The 20566-nt window shown below is 44.6% G+C and overlaps 1 protein-coding gene and 1 pseudogene across 1 annotated transcript; one reads left to right on the forward strand and one right to left on the reverse strand.

The window, feature by feature from the left end:
* Nucleotides 1-1734: 1734 nt before the first annotated feature.
* Nucleotides 1735-5777, reverse strand: LOC110219681 (carbonic anhydrase 7 pseudogene; annotated as a pseudogene).
* Nucleotides 4438-16898, forward strand: KISS1 (KiSS-1 metastasis suppressor). The gene is made up of 3 exons (XM_021003238.2): nucleotides 4438-4535; nucleotides 10481-10596; nucleotides 16483-16898. Exons 2-3 carry the CDS (start codon nucleotides 10494-10496, stop codon nucleotides 16776-16778), a joined length of 399 nt encoding a protein of 132 aa, XP_020858897.1. The 5' UTR covers nucleotides 4438-4535; nucleotides 10481-10493; the 3' UTR covers nucleotides 16779-16898.
* Nucleotides 16899-20566: the final 3668 nt, after the last annotated feature.

The raw sequence follows: 20566 nt of genomic DNA on the forward strand, positions 1-20566 counted from the left end.
TGCTCTGACCCCAAATTTAATGCCTTTTATATTGTATCTTGCAAATATCTTACCCTCTCGCCCTTCATCAATCAGAAGGGACAGATAGGCAATTGCCAAAAAGCAATTGTATTGGATGACTCTGCTATTTATTAGCCATGTGACTTTGGAGAAGTCATTCATCTTCTCTGGACCTCAGTTTCCCCAAGAGTGAGCAAAAATATATGTCCAAGACCATTTCCCAATAGATAAGTGGTCAAAGGACACAAACCATTTTCAAAAGAAAAATTGTAAATTATTGACAGTGATGATTGCTCCAAATCACTGATGAGAGAAATACGACATATAACAGCTCTGTGGTTTCTTCTCATGCCCCTTAAAACTAGTAAAAATGAAAAAAGATGGAAACTGCCAATGACTTCTGGTTGGTCCCCCTGCCTCTAGTCTCTCCCCCTTCCAACCCGCCCTCTACTCAGTGGCCAAGGTAATATCCTACAGCGTAGGTCTGACCATGTCATGCCCCCTCTCATAAATTCCAGTGGCTCCTTATTACTTCCAGGGGCAAACATAAAATGCTCTGTTTGGCATTTAAAGCCGTTTACAGGAACAGCTAGGTGATGCAGTGGATAGAACACCTGCCTTGGAGCCAGGAGGACCTGGGTTCAAATCTGACCTCGTACACTACTAGCTGTGTGACCCTGGGCAAGTCGCTAAACCTCAGTTGCCTCCAAAAAAGCCCAAACAAACAAAAAAATAAAGCCCTTTCCAACCTGCTCCCCTCCTGCCTCTCCATTCTCCTTCCTCTTACCTCCTCTCCACACAACTACAATCCACACTGGCCTGCTTGCCGTTCTTCCCACATGACACTTGGATTCTGCCTTTGTTCTGACTGTCCCCTGCCTGGACTGTTCTCCCTTCATCTTGCTGTTCAGTCATTTTCAGTCGTGTTTGACTCTTCATGACCCCATTTTGGGTTTTCTTTTTCTTTTAATCACATCAGTGTTTTTAATGGTTATCAGTGAAATGGCCAAAGGAACAAACAAGCAAAGCCCCCAAGCCCTCCGCCTTCTGCAGTTCTGTCCCCTACTTGAGGTCAGTAACACTGGGAAGGGATCTCCTACCTGCTGTAATGACTGCTTTTGTCTTGCCAACAGCTAACCATGGCCTCGTCACAGCACAGGGTTCAAGAAGGGGCCAGAGCTGCTGGAGGGGAAGAGCAAAGTGACTTTTCCCAAGGGAAGGAGTTTGCATTGTAGATGGGACAGAGGGGGAAGTGCCCCCTAGGAAGAGGCAGGCAGCTCATCTACCCCAAGAGTCATTCCTGACCATTACTAATATCTACCTCCCTTCTCCATTAACCAGGAACTAGGAAGTCACCTTCTCCTTCTATTTCTCTCCCCTCCTGGCGGCTCTAGCCCAGGTAGATTTTAAAATCTTCCCCCAGGTTTGAATTTTTTAAAAGTCTGGCCAGTTTCAAAGCTGTCAAAGGATCATGGGATAGCAGAGTGGTGGCAGTAGGGGCTTTCTTAGCATTTAAATCAGGTGACAAGAAAAACTCTCAAAGTAAATTAGAAATGGACTGAGGGTACTAACAATACAGCCGAAATGGCCATTCCCTCTTCTACTCTGCTCCCAACCCCCAAATGGCTCTGAGAAATCAGTCCATGACTAGGACACTGCACACCTGGTTTGGTCTTAGCCGATTCAGAAGCACTTTGGACATCACTGTTGTTACCATTCACAGCACGACCCCCTTCAGGACTGGAAAGAGGCCTGAACTACTCTTCCCTTTAGTGGCAGGGGGACCAGAACTCATTCACCATGCAGACCTTCTCATCATCCTCTGCAGTGAAAAGGAGGCTCCGGAAATTTTCCGTCTGTTTCTCTGAAATTGTGATGGGCTCCTTGAGTACTAGCCAGGTGACACTCTCACTCCAGGGTGGGGTGGTTAGGGATCCTGGGTAGGTTCGGTAGTGGTGGTTCATGGGGAGGAGGAATTGGAATTAAAGCTGTTGAAGTGGGCTTGGCTTCCCTGGGAAGGGGGTTCAGCAGAAACTCTGGCTTAGGGTCCTACAGGAGCAGTTTAGGGTTTGAATCTGACCATGAATAATGCATCTGTCAGTCTGTTCATGCTGGCATGTTCGTTTCCAGCCTCCAGAAGATGCCAACCACAGCCAGGCTATCCGGGGCTGCCACTGCTTCTGCAAAGGTCTTGTCTTTTTTCTCTTTCCAATGGACCAAGTGGAGCTCACTGGAGAAAGACTTCCCATCCACTGTGTGTTCTGAACCTAAGCTGTGTTTTTCCCCCAGTGAAAATGGGACTGCAGGGGTAGCTAGGCGGCGCAGTGGACAGAGCACCAGCCCTGAAATCAGGAGGACTTGAGTTCAAATCCGGCGTCAGACCAAATCCTTGACACTTACTAGCTGTATGACACTGGGCAAGTCACTTAACCCGAATTGCCTAAAAAAAACCAAAAAACAAAAAAATATAACTGCTTCAGCCAGTAGGGGGCTCCATCCGGCCCAATCCAGGGAGCCTCCTGTACCAAGTCTTCCTGGCTGTGACCCCAACTGTGCTGGCCGGTCCTACTGTTGCCACTGCACAGCTGTCTTGAATACAGCTTTGGCTCCCAGGACTCACTCTGCTCCATTTGGAGTCTTCTTGGCAGAGATACTGGAGCAGTTCGCCATTTCCTTCTCTAGCTCATTTTACAGATGAAAAAACAAAGGCAAACAGGGTTAAGTGACTTGCCTAGGGTCACATAAGTAAAGTGTGTGAGGCCAGATTTGAACTCAGGTCTTCCTGACTCTGGGGCTGGTGCTCTATCCCTGCAGCACCTAGCTGCTCCTCTTATCTCCATTTTACAGATGAGGAAACAGGGTGAAGTGACTTGCCTAATCACACAGCTTGTAAGTGACTGAGTCTGGATTTAAACTCAGGTCCTCCTGACTGCCAGCCCAGGGCTCTATCCATTGTGCCCCCTGGGTGTATCAGTAAGGTGGACTAGATGAGCTCCAAGATTCAGCATCCAAACATATTAATCTTCCATAAATCCCTTAGTGTCTCCAAGACACAGAGCCCATGGACCTCTCTCGACTATCAGTGCAATTTGCCTTTTCTAATTCCTTTGACATCCTTCAAAAAAGTTTATGCTAACGACAACGCTGACATTTGTAAATTGTTGAAAAGTTTGCAAAGAAGCTTATATTCATTGATTTACTTCAGCCTCACAATAGTCTGGTAAAACAGGTACTACAGCTGGCATTAATCTCAATTTACAGACGAGAAAACTGAGTCCCAAAAAGACCTACAACGTAGCCTACCATCACAAAACTAGCAGGAATTGAAGCTAGTATTTGGAGTGTGGTCTTTTTGACTCCCAGCACTTTATCCAGTAAGGCAGAGGTGTCAAACACTTAGCTAGTAACATCAGTACCTACACTACTCCCTTGAGTGAGGGGAACTAGATTAAAATTTAAATGGAAAATATTTAACAAAATGAATAAAGATACAATAGAGCATAGCTAATGTTAATATTGGGACAGCTAGGTGGTATACTGGATAGAGTGCTGGACCTGGAGTCAAGAGGAGCTGGGTTCAAATCCAACCTCAGACACTTACTAGCTGTGTGACCCTGGGCAAGTCACTTCACCCTGTCTGCCTCAGTTTCCTCATCTGTAAAATGCACTGGAAAAGGAAATGGCAAACCACTCTAGTATTTCTGCCAAGAAAACCCCAAATGGGGTCAAAGAGAATCAGATACAACTGAAAAGACTCAACAACAAGAACGCTAATATGTTGTTTTCTAAGTCAATTTTCAGCCAGAGGGATCTTATATATAATTCAATGGCCCCATTTACATTTTGATTTGACACCCCTTTACTAAGCCATGCTACTTCTGATAGTAATGATGTATTATTATTAATCGATAGTTAATACTGATTAACAATAATAAGTGGTAATACTTTATTATTGTTATAGCTATTTCTACCAAGGTCCAGGTGGCCTTGCAGTAATTACCCAAGGTTGTTTGACCAGAGGACGGAGAGAAGAAGAAGTTGCCATAACCTGAGCTTACCATCCCACTCTAGGACCTCATTTTGAACCTTTCTTAGGGTTAGCTGAATGACCATTATTTCTAGCAAAGGGAAGGAAAGGAGGGAAAGAGGGGACTAAGGGAATGACAGCTGAGAAATGGAGTACATAGGAAAGGATGGAAGACAAGAGAGAGAAGAAAGGAGGGGCTGGGTCCCCTCATGGGAGACAAGAGCTAAAGAAAGACAAGGGGCAGAAAATAGGGCTGTAAGTAGTTTTATTTATTTATTTTAAGAGGGATTGACAAGGGAGGGGACAGAAGGTAGAGGTGGGACCAAGCTTGAAGACGTCATTCTGGACTTGATAAAACAGAGGTGATCCTGGAATTGGAGAGGGAGAGACAAAGAGAGGGAGGGAGGGAAGAAAGCTCCTTCCACTAGCTCAGAAATTGCCTTCCTTGGAGTGTGATCTGAGGCTCCAGCAACCCCTGCCGTCCCCTCAGCCCTGGGGCTGAGCCAAGGTAAGTGGCGTCTCAGCATCCACACTGTGGGAGAGGGCATTCCAATCCTGGATCAACCGAATATTGCAGGGAGGAGGGTGCCTAGACCGAGATGACAAAAGAATTGGTGCCAGAGCAACTGTTTGGCATAGGAAGTCAGAGCACGTCAACCAGGACCTCAGGTCAGGTTAGGACTGAGCAGCTGACCATGGGGCACTGAGTGGGCAGGGGTACTCTGTGGTCCTCTTTCAATCGAATGAGATCATGTATGTATGTAAAGTGCTTTCAGAACCTTAAAGTGCTATACAAATGCAGCTCTTGTTACTTTCACTCTCTCCTGTTTCCTAAAGGGACCAGATTGCCCCAAGAATATTCACCTGTCTAAATTTGTATATACTCTCCAGAGTAATTCCAAATAGCAGGCATCATGGAGTAGTGGATAGACTTAGAGTAGGGATGACCCGGATTCAAGTACTACTCCTGACACATACTGGCTTGTGCAAGTTATCTAACCTCTCAGTTCCTCAGGCAACTATAAAGTGGCAGAGAAGGTGTGACCTACATGGGGAGAAGTTCCTCCCCAGGAGCCACCTTCCCCTATGGAGTCAAAGGCCCTCTCCCCCTAAAAAATTCCAAGGGTTTAAAATATTTTAACAAGAATTAGCTGGGTACAGCTATAATGGCCAAAGCCAGAGTCTGAAGCCCACCAGGAAAAGTAGGACTGGCTGAGAAATAAACTGGGTAAAGATCTGGGGCAGAGGCAGTGTGGTATGATGGTTAGAGTGCTAGATATGAAGTCAGGAAAACCTGGATTCAAATCCTACCTGTGACACCTGCTAGCTGTAACCCTGTGAAAGTCACCTAACCCCTCTCCTTTGGTGAGGGGGTTAAACGAGATGCCTCTAAATTCATTTCCACCTCTTAATCCATCATCCTATGACTCTATGCATTCAGTCAAAGCCTGGGGAATGAAAGCGAGCATCACTGTGCCCTGCAAAACTGTAAAATTTTGGCTTAGAGGATCTGACTCTGGGGGAAGGGAGAGAAGCTCCCCCAAAATACCTCAGTGAGAGGGTCAGCAGAGCTATATAGGGAGAGCAAGACCCCTGCCTTTCTCTGTTATAAAGTTAGATTTCTGTTCAGGCATATGGTCAGTATGCTGGGACTCCCAGTTCCTACTGATTATGTGAAAACAAGAATAAGGATAATGTCATCTTAAACTTATATAGTTCTTTCTAGCTTTCATTTGAGCCTTACCTTCATCTTAGGCAAGGCAGGGCAGATACTGTTATTCCCACTTTACAGGTGATGGAACTGAACCCAGAGAGATTAATGTAAACCCTTTGAGGAAAGGGACTTTGATTTATGTCTTCCTGTCCCCAGTGCCTAGTCCAGTACCAGGCACATAAGTGCTTGAGAAATACTTTTTGATTGATTAATTATATAGGCAGGATGAGCTCTGTACACAAGCATGGCAGACAATTTCCCAACTGATGGGATTTGAGGGGAGTTGGGAAACATCCCCCAACTTTACCTCCATCTAAACTCACCTTACTAAAATGATACAAGTCTTCATTAGCCTGAGTTAAATTTTAGAAGCCCTTCCTTAAAATGCAACTCCTTTTGAAGGAATAGCCAACCATGTAAGCCGCTGTATTCCATTTATACTTGTCTCTCCTCCGATACATGCCCACTGTCTTATCCTGGGCAAATGAACCTTTCAGGGTCCCAGGCAACTTTCTGAGACTATATGTCAAAGAGTGAATGGTGATCTGTACTAGAGGATGTTTTCTCATCGGGAACTCCCTACAGGCTCTGTCTGGACAAAAACAAGAACAGAAAAATTGAGCTTGATTTGGCTTTTCAGATCCCCTTTGATAACCCAGCATGGGCTGAAAGCAATGAGGCACAGAAGCTATCGGTTTAGATGGAGTCTGAGGGAGGTCCAGTAGTATGAAGTCCTTCCAGGGAGGACAGGTCTCATTTGGACATTCACCAAGGGAGTCCTGGTCAGCCAGAGATGGGCATGGGGGCACAGGGCACCCGGTAAGATTGGGAGAAAGGGAGGAGGATGCTGCCAGAAGGGTGTGTGAAATATACAAAGCTAGTGATCATGGTGATAAGACACAAAGATAATTTTTGTATATTTCACTCTTCTGTCTCAGGTTGGCCATCTCTAAGATGATGGGGACAATAGTACCAAATGAGCCTAGCAGAAATCCAGCAGTAGACTAAACGCTTACTCTGCTCCCTGAAAACCTGAGTGACCAAGAAGAAGCCACTCCGGGCGTCAGTTCCCTTAGGGAAATAGACAAGATGATCTAGGCATACACCCTTCCAGCTGAGATATTTTTTGTACCTAGTGTGCTCTGGTCATTGACAGTTAACCTAATACCCCAGCAGAGGTCTCTCCCTTCCTTTTGTGAGCCCCACTGTGGTGCAGGAGCTGCTAGAGTGATCATCTTTTAAAGAGGACTGGACTTGGGATTTCATTGTTAATGGAACTCCCAGCAAAAAGAGATAAAAGTTTCTATAAAGATAGGTTATATATAGAAAGATGCAGGTGTGAACAGTGGAGCGAAGGAAGAAAGCTCATTCATTCATCCCATGCCAGAGTCATTCAAACTTAGGGAGCTCAGGATTTGGGAGAGTGTTTGCCAGGGGTCTCCTCCATCCATCAATTTGTGGACTGGCTTAGCAGGGTCCACTGGAGGGGCTCCCTGAGCGCCTGTGCACACCAGTCTCTGGATCCAGACTTACAGAAAGTTACACTTGGGGTGGGGGCATTGCAGTATCTGTCCCAGATCAGGAACTGGGAGAGCCCTCAAAGATTATCTGGTCCAACCCTCTTACTTTTCAGATGAAGAAACTGAGGTGACTCGTTCAAGGGCACCCAGCTAGTTAGTGGTAGAACCAGGGCTAGCATATCTTGGCTCCCATTCTACTGCTATATCTTGCCGGCTCTGCTTACTGGGTCCAAGAGAGAAGAGAAAGGAATAGTTCCCATCAGGCGTGTGTGGGGGCACTTTTATTCCTATTTAGTCCTTTAGGAGGACTTTGGTGTTATCCTTTGATACTTCTCTGGTCATCAGTTTCCCACTCTGCCAAAAGTGAAGATTGAACTGGATGTCTCCTGTTCCCTTCAGACTCTAAGTCACATGATCCAGTGAGCTCCATCCGAGATTCCTTCCAGCCATAGCATTGTATGGCTCTCTGTTTCTAACAAGAGGCTACATTAGGATGAGCAAAATTAGGAACAGGTCCTTGCACATGGGAACAGAGGTCACTTTCATCCCACTTTCCTCAACTCTGCCTCCTCAGCCCCATTGCCCTGAGTGTAAATTTGAGTTTGAAGCATGAGTCTATCTCCCTCTGGCTCTTCCCTTTTATCAATCCCACGAAAAACCCCACTTCCTTCTCATCTCTTCCCAACTTCTTTTCCTTTAAGTCTTTTGAGCTGTTCCTGGGCACTATCCAAAGGGAGAACATGGAAAAGAGCAGGGAGAGGCATGAATCGGGGAAGGCAAGATGAAGGGGCAGGAGGCCCTCCTCCTCAAGGAGAAGCTGCTGGCTCTATTCACAGCCACTCGGGGCTTTAAGACATTGGGAAATGGAGACAATTAATCTGATAAATCAGGTGAAATGGCTTTGTGGGGGTGTGGACGGGGGTGTCTGAATTTTAGATAATAATAAGGCAAAGTAATGACAGCCCCCAATTCTATGAAGGGCTATTACTTGTAAATTGGATTTTCTTCATCTCCACTGAGGACAGAAGAAAGAAGAAAGAAATAGGCTTACGCTACAGCAGGAAGAAGGTAGGCTGGATCTAAGAAAAGGAGAGATGGGCCAATTTGACAGTTGTCTCCGATACAGGAAACACCCAGACCTAAATATGACAGACCCACAGAAGCCCAGAATGTCAGCGCTGGGAAGGACCTAAGGAACTATTTTATCCAACTCCATCATTTTACAGATGAAGAAACTGACACTCCCAATAGGCACATCATTCCCAGCTCCAGGCATTTTGATTGTTTTCTCCTACTCTGAGAGCCTAGAGAACAGAGTGATGCATTTTTAATTTGAAATGCATCTTACCTCTAGGTGGAGGCAGCTGGTGACTCAATGAATAGAGCGCTGGGCCTGGAGTCAGGAAGACCTGATTTCAAATCTGGCCTCAAAAACTTACTACTAGCTGTGTGACTCTGGGCAAGTCACTCAACCTCTGTTTGCCTTAACCCACTGGAGAAGGAAATGGCAAACCACTCCAGCAGCTTTGCCAAAGAAACCCCATAATGGAGTCACAAAGAGGCAGACATGACTGAACAACAACCTTACCTGTAGGTATACTCTAATATCTGAATAATATTTTTATTATCCAGTAACCACAAGGAAATCCCTGTGTTCCAATCCTAGCTCTGACACTTACTCCCTACGTGGACTTGGTCAAAATCGCTTTACCCTTCTCAGCCTATTTCCTCAATTTCCTTAGCCTCAATGGCCTCTGAAGTCCCTTTTAGTTCTAAACAGATGATCCTAAGGACTGGGCAGCTGAGAGAAAGGATAATAGGGTCCTAGATCTAGAACTGGGAGGGTCTCAAAGACCACCTGGCCCAAGGCCCTTACATTGTTGTTGTTGAGTTCTTTCAGTTGCGCCCGACTCTTCATGACCCCATTTGGGGTTTTCTTGGCAAAGATCCCGGAGTGATGTGCCATTTCCTTCTCCAGCTCATTTTACAGATGAGGAAACTGAGGCAAACACGGTAAAGTGACTTGCCCAGGGTCACTCAGCTAATAAGTGGTGGAGGCTGGATTTGAACTCAGGTAGATGAGTCTTCCTGACTCCAGTCCTAGTGCCCCATGCACTATGGCACCACCTAGTGGCCTACCCTTATATTACAGATGAGGAAATAAAATTGCTCACTCAAGGTAACACACAGGTAGGAGTTGAACACAGGTCCTCTGACTCCAAATTTGGCGCTCTTTCCATTGTATAACCCTCCAAAATCTACAAGCTAAATACACGTACATAAGAGTACTCATGCATGGACAGGCATTGCTATGAGCTCACACACAATTCTTTTTCCCACAAGAATTAAGCAAAAGAGGGCAGCATTTCAATCCTGTGACCTCCTATAGGGAGTCTACCCGAACTGAGTCATCAGCTTTCTACTCTCTCTCCTGGCTCCAAGGCCAAAGCTCTTTAAAATATCCAAATCAAGACAGGATTAAGAAAACCTGCTTCCCATCACCCTAATAATAACAACATTATTTGGTTTTTTTAGTAATATTTATTTATTTGATTAATATCAGTAAGAAACAACTCCCATTTATTTCTACAGTGCTTTCAGATTTATGCAGAACTATGTTCCCTTTGACCTCCGACACTCTGTTCTGGCCACATTCCCTACCTTGGACAGTCCTGACCTGTCACCACCAAACTGGCTTGGCAAATTGCCAAATCCTTGCCAAATCCCTCTTGACTCACCTCTAGTACTTTGAGGCAATGTGACATCCAGGAAAGAATGCTCAATTTTGAGGCAGAAGAGCTGGTAAACCAAGTTCTGCTACCTGTGTGACTTTAAGTAAGTTGCTGACCCTCTCTGGGCCATGGGGTCCACCTGAGTAAAATGGTTCCTTTCAGTTCAGAAGTGTGATTATCCCAGGCTCAACCACAGCTACTTTGCAGATCTTCAAAAGCTGCTTTACAGTGTTCTGAAGTCTGTTTGCTGGCTCTCTCCTTTCTCTCTCCCCATCAGATTCGGAATTCACTGAGCAAAGGGACACTATCTCTGTCATCAAAATGGGATTTTCCAAAAGGTTGACACTGTCTCCTTTTTCTTCTGGATTACCCCCCCCCCTTTCTCCCGGCACCCACTACAGGACCCTGTTGGGAACCATAGCAGGGCTCAGTCTGGGACGTTGACTGACTCTGTTCTTTCTGCCTTCTGTCTCTGTCTCTGTTCTAGGTCACCCAGCAGGATGAGAACCTCAATGTGCTGGCAACTGCTACTGTTCCTCTCTGTATTCCCATTTGGAGAGACTTTGGATGAATTTGCTCCTGTTGAGAACCCTGGATTCACAGGTACAAGCTATCTGAGACAGGAAAGTGGGAAAGATAGGAATAAAGATCTGTGATTACCCATTAGGTTAACACACACACACACACACATCTATAGACACACACACACACACACACATATATGAGTCATCAGATCAAAATTACCATATTCTGAATATAGATTGCCTCTGAATATAAGACATATATATGACATATATATGATATATAAATTTTTTCTGAAGTCAACCTTTGTGGGGATTAAAAAATATACTCTAACAGATACAAGTGGTATTAAGGATCAGTCCAGGACATGAAAATCTGATGAGGTCATTATGAAGTTGCTCAGGTGGAAAAAGTGAAACCCAGAGAGATTCAGCGACTTAAAGTCACAGAGTAAAACAAGATGGCATCATGACCAGGTTCCAGACTGGGGTGGGGGATGGCAACACTGTCCACCAGTGTGGTCCATGATCTAAGAGAACATCCTGAAATGAAAAGAAGTCAGCTCCTAGGTTGCATCCCTACTTGGCTTCTTGTTTGCTGAGTGACCTTGGGCTATTAGTTTAATCTGTCTGGATTTCCCTTTGTCCAACAAGACAGTAGAGAGAATTGCCTCCCTGATTGTTCCAACAGGAAGGGCTCATGGGATCATGATCTAGACCTGGAAGAGACTGTAGAGACCATCTAATCCAACTGCCTCATATTACAGGTAAAGAAACTGAGGCCCAAGGAAGGGTAGTGATCTGCCCAAGGCCACAGGCAGTGGGTAACAGAGCTAGAGGCCAAATTCGGGTCCCCAAGCCACAAATTCGGTATTCTTTCTACTCCATCGCACAGTTTCTTAGTCCTCACTCCAAAGGGTCTCATTAGCACTGGAAAACAATGGAAACTAGAACAATAAGTCTCTTCTACAGATAAGTATTTTCTAATCTAGGAGTGGGGTCCTTTAGGGTAGGGTCTTTCCCTGAAGACAGTAAAGCTTTACCCTTATGGAGACTTTTAGTGTTTGGGTTGGGTTTTGGTTTTTTTTTTTTGAGAGAGAGTCTGAGGCTATGGCCCAAGACCTTCCTCCAGTGGCCTGCCAAGTTGAGCATTTGCTCATTGTATGGAAGGGACTTGATTTTCTTCTCCACCTCGCCATCTCAGGGAGTGGAGGTAGGGAGGGGAAGCAGAACAGAGAATCACAGGGAAGGGTGCTAGCCCAAATTTCATCAAATCTGTTCCATTCTCATTCTGCCACCTCCTTTTTCACCAGAGTATTGGGGGAGAGAGAACTTGTAACTACCAAGAGTCAGCCACCCTCCCCCTGCCTTACACAGAGTTCTCATTTCAACTGATCTGCCACAATTTGTTGTGACTATTGTTTGAACTCAAAGTGGCAATGTTGTTCTTCCTGCCAAAAAATCACAGCGAGTTTAACAAGGCCTTGCATCTGAAGTATCTCCCAAATTAGCCCCTTGTTAACCTCATCAGCTGAAGGGGAAAATGAGATGAGGAGGGGAGAACTCAAGTTAAGGTCACCCAGATAATTCAATTCATTAGGCATTCAGATCAGCCATTAGGGCTCAGCAATTACTGTAATCAGAACCTTTGGGGAGGTGGTGGAGCCACTGTGGTTATCATTTCCTTTCTAGAGATGGGAAGGCTTTTTTCAGAAATATTGAGGGGTTTACCCATAGTGTCTCAGCCTAAGACACAGGATAGTGTATTGTGGTAGGAGATCTGAACTGAGGAGGTGACTTAAGCAGAAATAATGGGAATGGGGGAAGGGAAGGGAGGGAAATGACCACACCATCTTAGAACTTGTGATAGGAAAGGCTGGTCAAAGTCTGACATGCAGCTTAGACTTGGAGAAAGAAGATTTCAAAGGGTTCAGAGAAAGGATATCTAGGATTTCATGGTCTAAAATTCTACAGAGGAAGTTGTTCCAGAAGAGATGGGGAAGATCAAGAGAACAGAATTCTGAAAACACAAAGAGAAGCAATTTCTGATGCAGAGGAAAAGGGGAGGGTCTAAAGAGGCTGATGTGGATTCACAACTTAAATATTTAAAAACATACAGACAATGGAAGCAAAAGAAGGTAACAAGAGAGCTATAGAAAGGGATTACATGATCCTGTTAAGAATATTGTCAGGAGTGCTAAAGCTCTGGATTGATCTGGGAATAGTAAAGAAAGCTAACAAAAACAAAAAAAGGGGGGTCAACTAGGTGGTGCAGGGGATAGAGCACTGGCCCTGGATTCAGGAGGACCTGAGTTCAAATGTGGCCTCAGACACTTGACACTTACTTGCTGTGTGACCCTGGGCAAGTCACTTAACCCCATTGCCTAGCCAGAAAAACAAGCAAACTAAGAGAAAAGGGGGTTTAAAAAACTGTATGGAGAAAAAGAGAATGCTCAACAAAGGGATAGGACTGATGCTTGAGGTAGATGGGATGATTTTAACATGAAATTGAAGACAGAGCTGCTCAGTTTTTACTTTGCTTCTATTTTTTCAATGAAAATGAGCCTTGGATATATCTGCCCAATGGCAGAAAAATAATTAATAGGGAGTTAAACCCAGCATAAGTAAAAAGGTAATAACTGAGGCACCTGGTAAAGAGGTGGGACAGCTAGGTGGGGCAGTGGATAGAACCAGAGCCTGGAGTCAGGAAGACTCATCTTCTTGAGTTCAAATCTGGCCTCAGACATTTACTAGCAGTGTGACTCTGAGCAAGTCACTTAACCCTCCTTGCCTTACTTTCCTCATCTGTAAAATGAGTTAGAGAAGGAAATAGCAAATCACTCCACTATCTTTGCCAAGAAAATCCCCAATGGGGTCATGAAGAGTCATACGTGACTGAAAAACAGCTAAACAATGAAAAAGTAGGGAGGCACCCATCTACTCTTGATGAATTCAAGGCCCAAACAAATTGGATTCCAAGGTACTGAAAGAGCCAATATGTGATTATTTAGCCACCACCAGTGATCTTTGAAAGGTTGTAGAGAGTGAGAGAGATGTTTAAAGACCAGGGAGGGTAAATGTCAAAAAAAAAAAAAAAAAGGGAAGGAGGGTTTTTGGAAACTGTAGGGCCATGAACTTGATTTCGATACTTGGCAAATTTCTAGATCATAAAGGAATGGCAAGTAAACAGCTGAAAAGGGAAGCAACCACCTCAAAGAGCCAGCATGACTTCGTCAAGAACAGGGCAAGCCAAATGGAACTCAGCGCTCTTCTGAGAGGGTTACCAGACTGGTAGAACAGGGAAATGCTATGAATATTGTTTACCTAGATTTTAGCAAAGGATTTGGCAAAGTCTCTCATGCTATTCTTGTACAAAAGCAGAGATGTAGGCTAGATAATAAATAGTACAGTTCAATGGATTCAGTGATGGTTAAATGGCCAGACTCAAAGAGTAGTCATTACAAATGACTCAATGTCAACTAGGATAGAGGTCTCTAGAGTGGCACTTTCATATTTAATATTTTTTATCAGCGATTTGGCTAAAGGTATAGATGCTAGGTTTATCAAACTTCCCAATAATATAAAGCTAGGAGGGATGTTAAAGGATAGAATGAGGATCTAAAAACACCCAGATTGGACTGAATCAATTAAGATATGATTTCACATGGATAAATGTAAATTTTTACATATTGATTCAAAAAGTAATCTTCAAGATTTCATGGGGGAATATATTTTTCATAATTTCATATGTATGATGGGTATTGAATTTCTTGCCTTCTCAATGGATGGATTGGTGGAGGGAGGGAGAAAATTTTGAACTGAAAATAAAAATTTTAAAGTAAAGATTACATGGAGGGTGGGGGGGAAGAAGAAGTGATTATTCTGTAATTCATGTGAAAAAGATCTGCAGGCTTTGGAGGCCCACAAACTCAATATGAGTCAAGGGTGGTAACCAAAAAGGCAACTGTGATCTTAGGCTGCACTGAGGTGCATGGCATTGAGAAAGAAAGGTGATAGGTCTGTTGAACTGTACCCTAGCTAGGCAACATCTGGAGTATTGTTTTCAGTTCTGTATGTCACATCTAAGGAATTAGAGAGTATTCAGAGAAAGGTGACCAAAATGGTCTGGTGCCTTGAGATCTTGCCATATGAGGACTGGTTAAAGAAATTGGGGATCTGCAGCTTATATAGAAAAAAAAATAAGAGGCTAATTGAGCTCTTTCCTTAAGTATTGGAAGGGCTGTCACATGAAACAGATATTAGACCTGTTCTACTTGGCCCAGAGAGAAGAACTGGGGGCTGAACATTAATTGCAGAAAGGCAGAATTAGGCCTGATATCAGATAAAAGTTCCCAATGATTAGAGATGTTTAAAAGTGAAATGGGCTGCCTCCTGAGATGGTGAATTCCCTCTCACTGGAGGTCTCCAAGGAAAGACTGAGGGACTACATAGCAGGTCAGAGGTATTCTTGCTTAAGTTGGGGTTGTCCTGGTTGGCCTCTGGGGTCCTTTCTCTGTCTGGGAGTCTGTGATTCTGTGCTCCTATGATTCAAGTTCAACTCCCAGTTCTAACACTTACACTATATTATCACGTATGTGACTTTAGGCACATTTTAACTAGGCGTTAAAATGAAGAGAGCGCTGGGCCTAGAGCCAGGAAGACCTGAGTTCAAATTTAGCCTGACACTAGCTGTGTAATCCTGCCCAAGTTACTTAACTGCTATCTGCCTTATTTTCCTGAACTGGAAAATGGGGATAATTGCACCCTTCAGGATTTTTGTAAGGATTAAATGAGTTAATATTTGTAAGCATTTAGCACAGTATCTGGCATATAGTAGATGCTTAATAAATGCTTGTTTCCTTCCTTCTTCCTTCCTCCTTCCTTCTTCTTTCCTTCCTTCCTTCCTTCCTTCCTTCCTTCCTTCCTTCCTTCCTTCCTTCCTTCCTTCCTTCCTTCCTTCCTTCCTTCCTTCCTTCCTTTCCTTCCTCCCCCCCTCCCTCCTTCCTTCCTTCCTTCCTTCCTTCCTTCCTTCCTTCCTTCTTTCCTTCCTTCCTGAAAGTTCCTCAATATCTTCGAGCCTAGATTTCCTTTCTCTATATTAGGAGATTGGTTGAGATGACATCAAGAATCCCTTTAAGCTTTAAATACTCTGTGATTCTATGGCTCCAAGATAGCTTCTGAATTTAAGTAGCATTTAAGTCTTCTATGTACAGGCACTATCGGAGGTATTGGAGGTACACACGGGGAAAGATCCCAGCTGTCCCCAAGCATCTTGGTTTTCAGGCACAGAGGTAGTCAGATGCAGCACCCCATTTCCCTCTGGTATACTGCACTAGGACCCCACTGGGCGATTAGTTTCAGCAAAGTCCTGCCTGGGAATTGTAGACTATGTACTTAATATTCTGAGACAGGAACATGTACCCAGGGTCCTTTTCTGGGTGGTTTTGGGGCATAGAGGAAAGGAAATAATGTGGTTTGAGGCCCTAGACACTTTCTCTGGTCTCTAATCCAATCCAGAATCACAGATTCATATTTTCAGAATGTTAGAGTTGGAAGGGGGTACCTTTGAGATGACCTAGCCCAGCCCCCTCATTTAACAGAGCAGTAAACTGAGGCCCAGAAAGCTTGGCAGACAAGATCAGAGATTTAAAACTGGAAGGGATCTTACAGGTCATTTTATCCAACCCCCTCATTTTTCAGATGGGGAAACTGAGGCCCAGAGAGGTGAAGAGATTTGCCCAAGGCCATATAGGCAGTAAATGATAGGGATAGTATTTAAACTCAGGTCTTCTGATTAAAAAGTAAGTAATCTTTCTCCTATATCAGGAAGGGGGTGGGGAGCAGCAAGGCCCTGAATGCTCTGGGGAAGTGTTGCTATCCTGAATCCAGTCCAGGGGTCAATGCCACATAAGGTTGAAACGCTAGGCAGCATTGGATTCGGCATCTCCACGTGGCTTTTCTGCCCTAGGACAGCGTGGCCGACTCCTGGCCCACCTGATTCCCTGGGAACGGAGGCCCCGGTGTCCTGAGAAACCAGAGCAGAGAAGACAGACACAGAGACCGGCGCTACTCTGCCCCTCTGATGAGACCCCTGACCCACTGTGGCCAGGTCTATGCCCCACCCGCAGCCGACTGATTGCCACACCCCGAGGAGCATTGCTGGTGGAGCGGGAGAAAGACCCGTCAGCCTACAACTGGAACTCCTTTGGTCTGCGTTATGGGAAGCGACAGACAAGGATGGGAAAGGCTCGGGTGACTGCCTGATAGAGATCATGTGTGTCCTGGGATTTAAAATGAATTTCAACCTGGGGACAAAGGTTTCAAGCAAAGGGGCTGGGCTTTTTTTTGGGGGGCAGGTAAAGGGAGAAAGTTCACTGTCCTGAAAAGATAAAAGGAATTACATCAACAACTTTATCTGCTTTGTGGCTTATTCTATTGTTATTTATTTTTCAATCATGTCCAACTCTTTATAACCCCATTGGGAGTGTTCTTGGCAAAGATACTAGAGTGGTTTGCCATTTCCTTCTCCAGCTCGTTTGACAGATGAAGAAACTGAGGCAAGCGGGGTTAAGTGATTTGCCCAGGGTCATACAGCTAGTAAGTGTCTGAGGCCAGATTTGAACTCAGAAAGATGAGTTTTCCTGACTGCAGGCTTGGCCCTCTATCCTCCCTGCCACCTAGCTGCCTTTTTCATTCCTGAGGACACCATCACTTCCTCTACCTTGGTGACATTTACCAACCAGCAAGAGTTAGAAGTTGTGTTAAACTATAATACGCAAATACTTTCCTTATCTCCAAGAAGGTGTGAATCAGCCCCAACCTTTAGAGAAGACCGTTCTGCCTGGGCTGGTCAGATGCATTGCCTTCTGATCCCAGCATGAATAAAGAGCAAGGAGTTAAGAAGGGCCGCTGAGAAGCTTCCTAACTCCTCTTGATAGGGTCTTCACATTGTGGCTTTGTTATGTCAATCAACCAATCAATCAGCAAGCATTTATTAAGCGCCTACTATGTACCAGGCTCCGTATTAACCAATGGGGACACAAATACAAAAACATGACAGTCCCATTCTCAAAGACCTCATCCTGCACACTGGTATGAATTCTCCAAGTCTCAACACCCACCAATAGCCAAAGGCAAGCAGATAGAATCTAGAGCCAAATAGGAACAATAGTTGATCTGACATTTGGGATTCTCCACATCACTGCTTCTTCCATGTATGGAATCAGGCATCAACTGTTACTCTACACGTGGGGTGTAAGGGAATGGACACAGTAGCTCCAGAGCTTTCTCTCTGGGACATTTGGTTACAGACTTCTCATCATCACTGTGGGAGGACTCAGGGAAGGTTGTTCTGCCCCAGGAAGATAAGACACAGGTACTTGGTTAGTGGAACTGAAGCAACTGAATAGAGGAAGGAAGCTTAATCCAAAGGGATTTTGCTTCCCAGATTTGAAAAGTCTCCAGCACAGAGCCTCCCTCCCCACTCCGCTCCTTACCCTTCAAACCCCAGCCTAGAGTAAAGGAAGAGCTACGTAATAAATTGTAGTTGTCCAATAATGGATTGAAGTGCTTTGTGAGGCAGTGAGTTTCTTGTTACTGGGGGGTATTCAAAGCTGGATGACTACTTTCTAGGGTTGTTATAAAAAGGAATTAATGCAATAGGAAGAGATCTCAGGGGCCTTTTAGTACAACTCTTGAATTTTAGAGATGAGGAAATTGGGGATCAGTGAGGTTAAATGACTTACCCACAGTAAATAAGCATAGTAAGCATCAGAAGCAGGATCTGAACCAAGTTCCTCTGAATCTGGACCACTGGGCCATAATGATGTTTTTTTTGGTTAATGAATGAAAAAGCATTTATTAAGCACTTACTGTGTGACAGACATTGAGCTAAGTACTGGGAATACAAAGATTTAAAAAGAGGCTGTCTTTGTCCTCAGAGAGCTTATATTCTTGCTATTCTGATTCTTCCAACTGAAGAAGTCCAGAGTTGGGATTTGGGGGAACTATGCTGGAATTTCTCAAAATGTAGTAAGCAAAATTCCTATTGATTAAACTTTGCCCCTTGTTTCAGCTGAGTAAAGGAAGAACTGTCTGATAAATTACAGTGGTCCAAACACGGGATGGGTTGCTTTGTGAGGTAGTGAGTTCTCTGTCACTGGAGATATTCAAAGTTAGATGACTGCTTTTGAGGAATGTCATAAAAGAGATGAATACAATTGGCAGAGGAATCGAACTGAGAAGAAATCTATCATCCCACTGATCCTAGGATTGTTCTCTGGAATTACACTGAGTAAGTCTACTCTTTTCCATCTAACAGCCCTTCAAATATTTGAAGTGAAGTATCTGCCCCTGCCCCTGACCCTTACCAAGTCTCCCTTTTTCTAAGCTAACCATCCCCAGTTCCTTTAACTGTTTCTCACAGGACTTGATTTTGAATCACCTCACCACCCAGACCAAAATCATCATTGCATATGTGGTCTGACCAGGGCAGAGGATTTCTGGACATTATGCTTCTGACATAGAAGGATAGATGGAGAGCCCATTTGATGTTCTCAAGTCCCCTGGCCCTAGCTCAGGCCGGTTTTCCCATCTAGAGGATTTGGGGAGTTCTACACCAAGTCTCACCCATGTTCTAGCCAAGAAACGAATTGGGATTCTGATGATGGTCTGGATGTGGAGATGGAGGGAGAGTAGCATTGTGTTTCCTATCTATGGTAATGTGGCGAGTTGCTATGGAAAGATAGCAACCTGACCTAACCCTCAACCCTTCAGCTACCTTGCTACTGGACTCAGATGGCTCTGGAGGAGAAGGTAAGGCTGGTAACTTTGCCCAGCCCTCCCTCACTTAAATCCAATTCACTTGCAAGTCATGGTGTCACCTCCATGACGTCATGGTCTTCTTCAAGAACGAAGGACAAACAATAACAACAACCTTCCCTATCTAGTTAATGTGTGGTAATAGGATGCTATCCTCTGCAATGGCGTTTATGCCATTTCTCATTTGGGAAGGAATTCCACTCCCTAAAAGCCTTTACATGGTTACAGGGATGCCAAGGACGTCCCCCCTTAACCCTAATCTGGGCAACAAGGTGGTTCAGTGGATAGAATGTTGGACTTGGAGTCAGGATGACCTGAGTTGAAATCCTACCTCAGATTCTTACTGGCTGTGTGACCCTGGACAAGTCATTTTCTTGGCTTCATCTGTAAAACATGGATAATAACAGTATCTACCTCTTGGTGGTTGTTGTGAGGATCAGATAAGATAACGTAAAAGTGCTTTGCCAACCTTAAATGCTATTATTATTGTGAGCACACATGCTACCTCTCTGAAGGACAAGGAATCCATACCTACTCCTCAAAGTGAGCAGTTTTCTCTGTCAGGGGCCTCCTTGGTCTCTGATTTACCTACTGGTGAAGACTGTGGGAGGGGAGGAACTCTTGTTGTCCAGGTCTGAATCCTACCCTCTGCTAGTCTGATTTCCTTTCCCTGTGAGTCTCCCCTACCTCTATCTGACAAGCCCCATCCTTAGTTTGGACGAATGAGCGAGGAGGGGGAGGAGCATGAAAGTGTTCCCTGAGCAGCGAGCTGGGCAGCTCACCAGCTCTCCAGAGCAGGTGGTCTTCACACGGCTTTCTTAAGTCAATCAATCAATCAATCAATCAGTCAATCAGTAAGTAAGCATTTATTGGTACCCAGTGTATGCCCTTACAGAATGGGTGGATGAGAACAATTTGTTCCAATGGCCATGAAGCTGGCGCTGAGTATTGCTTAGAGCTTGGTCAGACACTGAAGACGCCAAGGTCATCCACTGTATCCCAGACCATCTCCAGTTTTTGTCTTGCCTTTGGACTCTGATAACTCTGGAAAAGAGAGTGAGACTGATGACTTTGTGCAGCTCTGCCTCATTTAAATCCAATTCATGTGCAAATCAAGACATCACCCATCACATTGTGATATCATTGGTCCTCTTTGACAATGAAGGACCCCTACCCCCATTAACGTGGGGCAGCTAGGTGGTGCAGTGGATAGAATGCCTAGCTTGCAGTCA

Source organism: Phascolarctos cinereus, unplaced genomic scaffold (assembly GCF_003287225.1).
Source record: "Phascolarctos cinereus isolate Bilbo 61053 unplaced genomic scaffold, phaCin_HiC Scaffold_5;HRSCAF=322, whole genome shotgun sequence".
NCBI lineage: Eukaryota > Metazoa > Chordata > Mammalia > Diprotodontia > Phascolarctidae > Phascolarctos > Phascolarctos cinereus.

What these genes read in the sequence shown, in the direction of transcription:
- KISS1 (XM_021003238.2), top strand. Translation starts at nt 10,494, where the DNA reads ATGAGAACCTCAATGTGCTGGCAACTGCTACTGTTCCTCTCTGTATTC. An exon ending in TGAGAACCCTGGATTCACAG is followed by an intron (nt 10,597 to 16,482) that starts GTACAAGCTATC and finishes TTTCTGCCCTAG; the next exon opens with GACAGCGTGGCCGACTCCTG.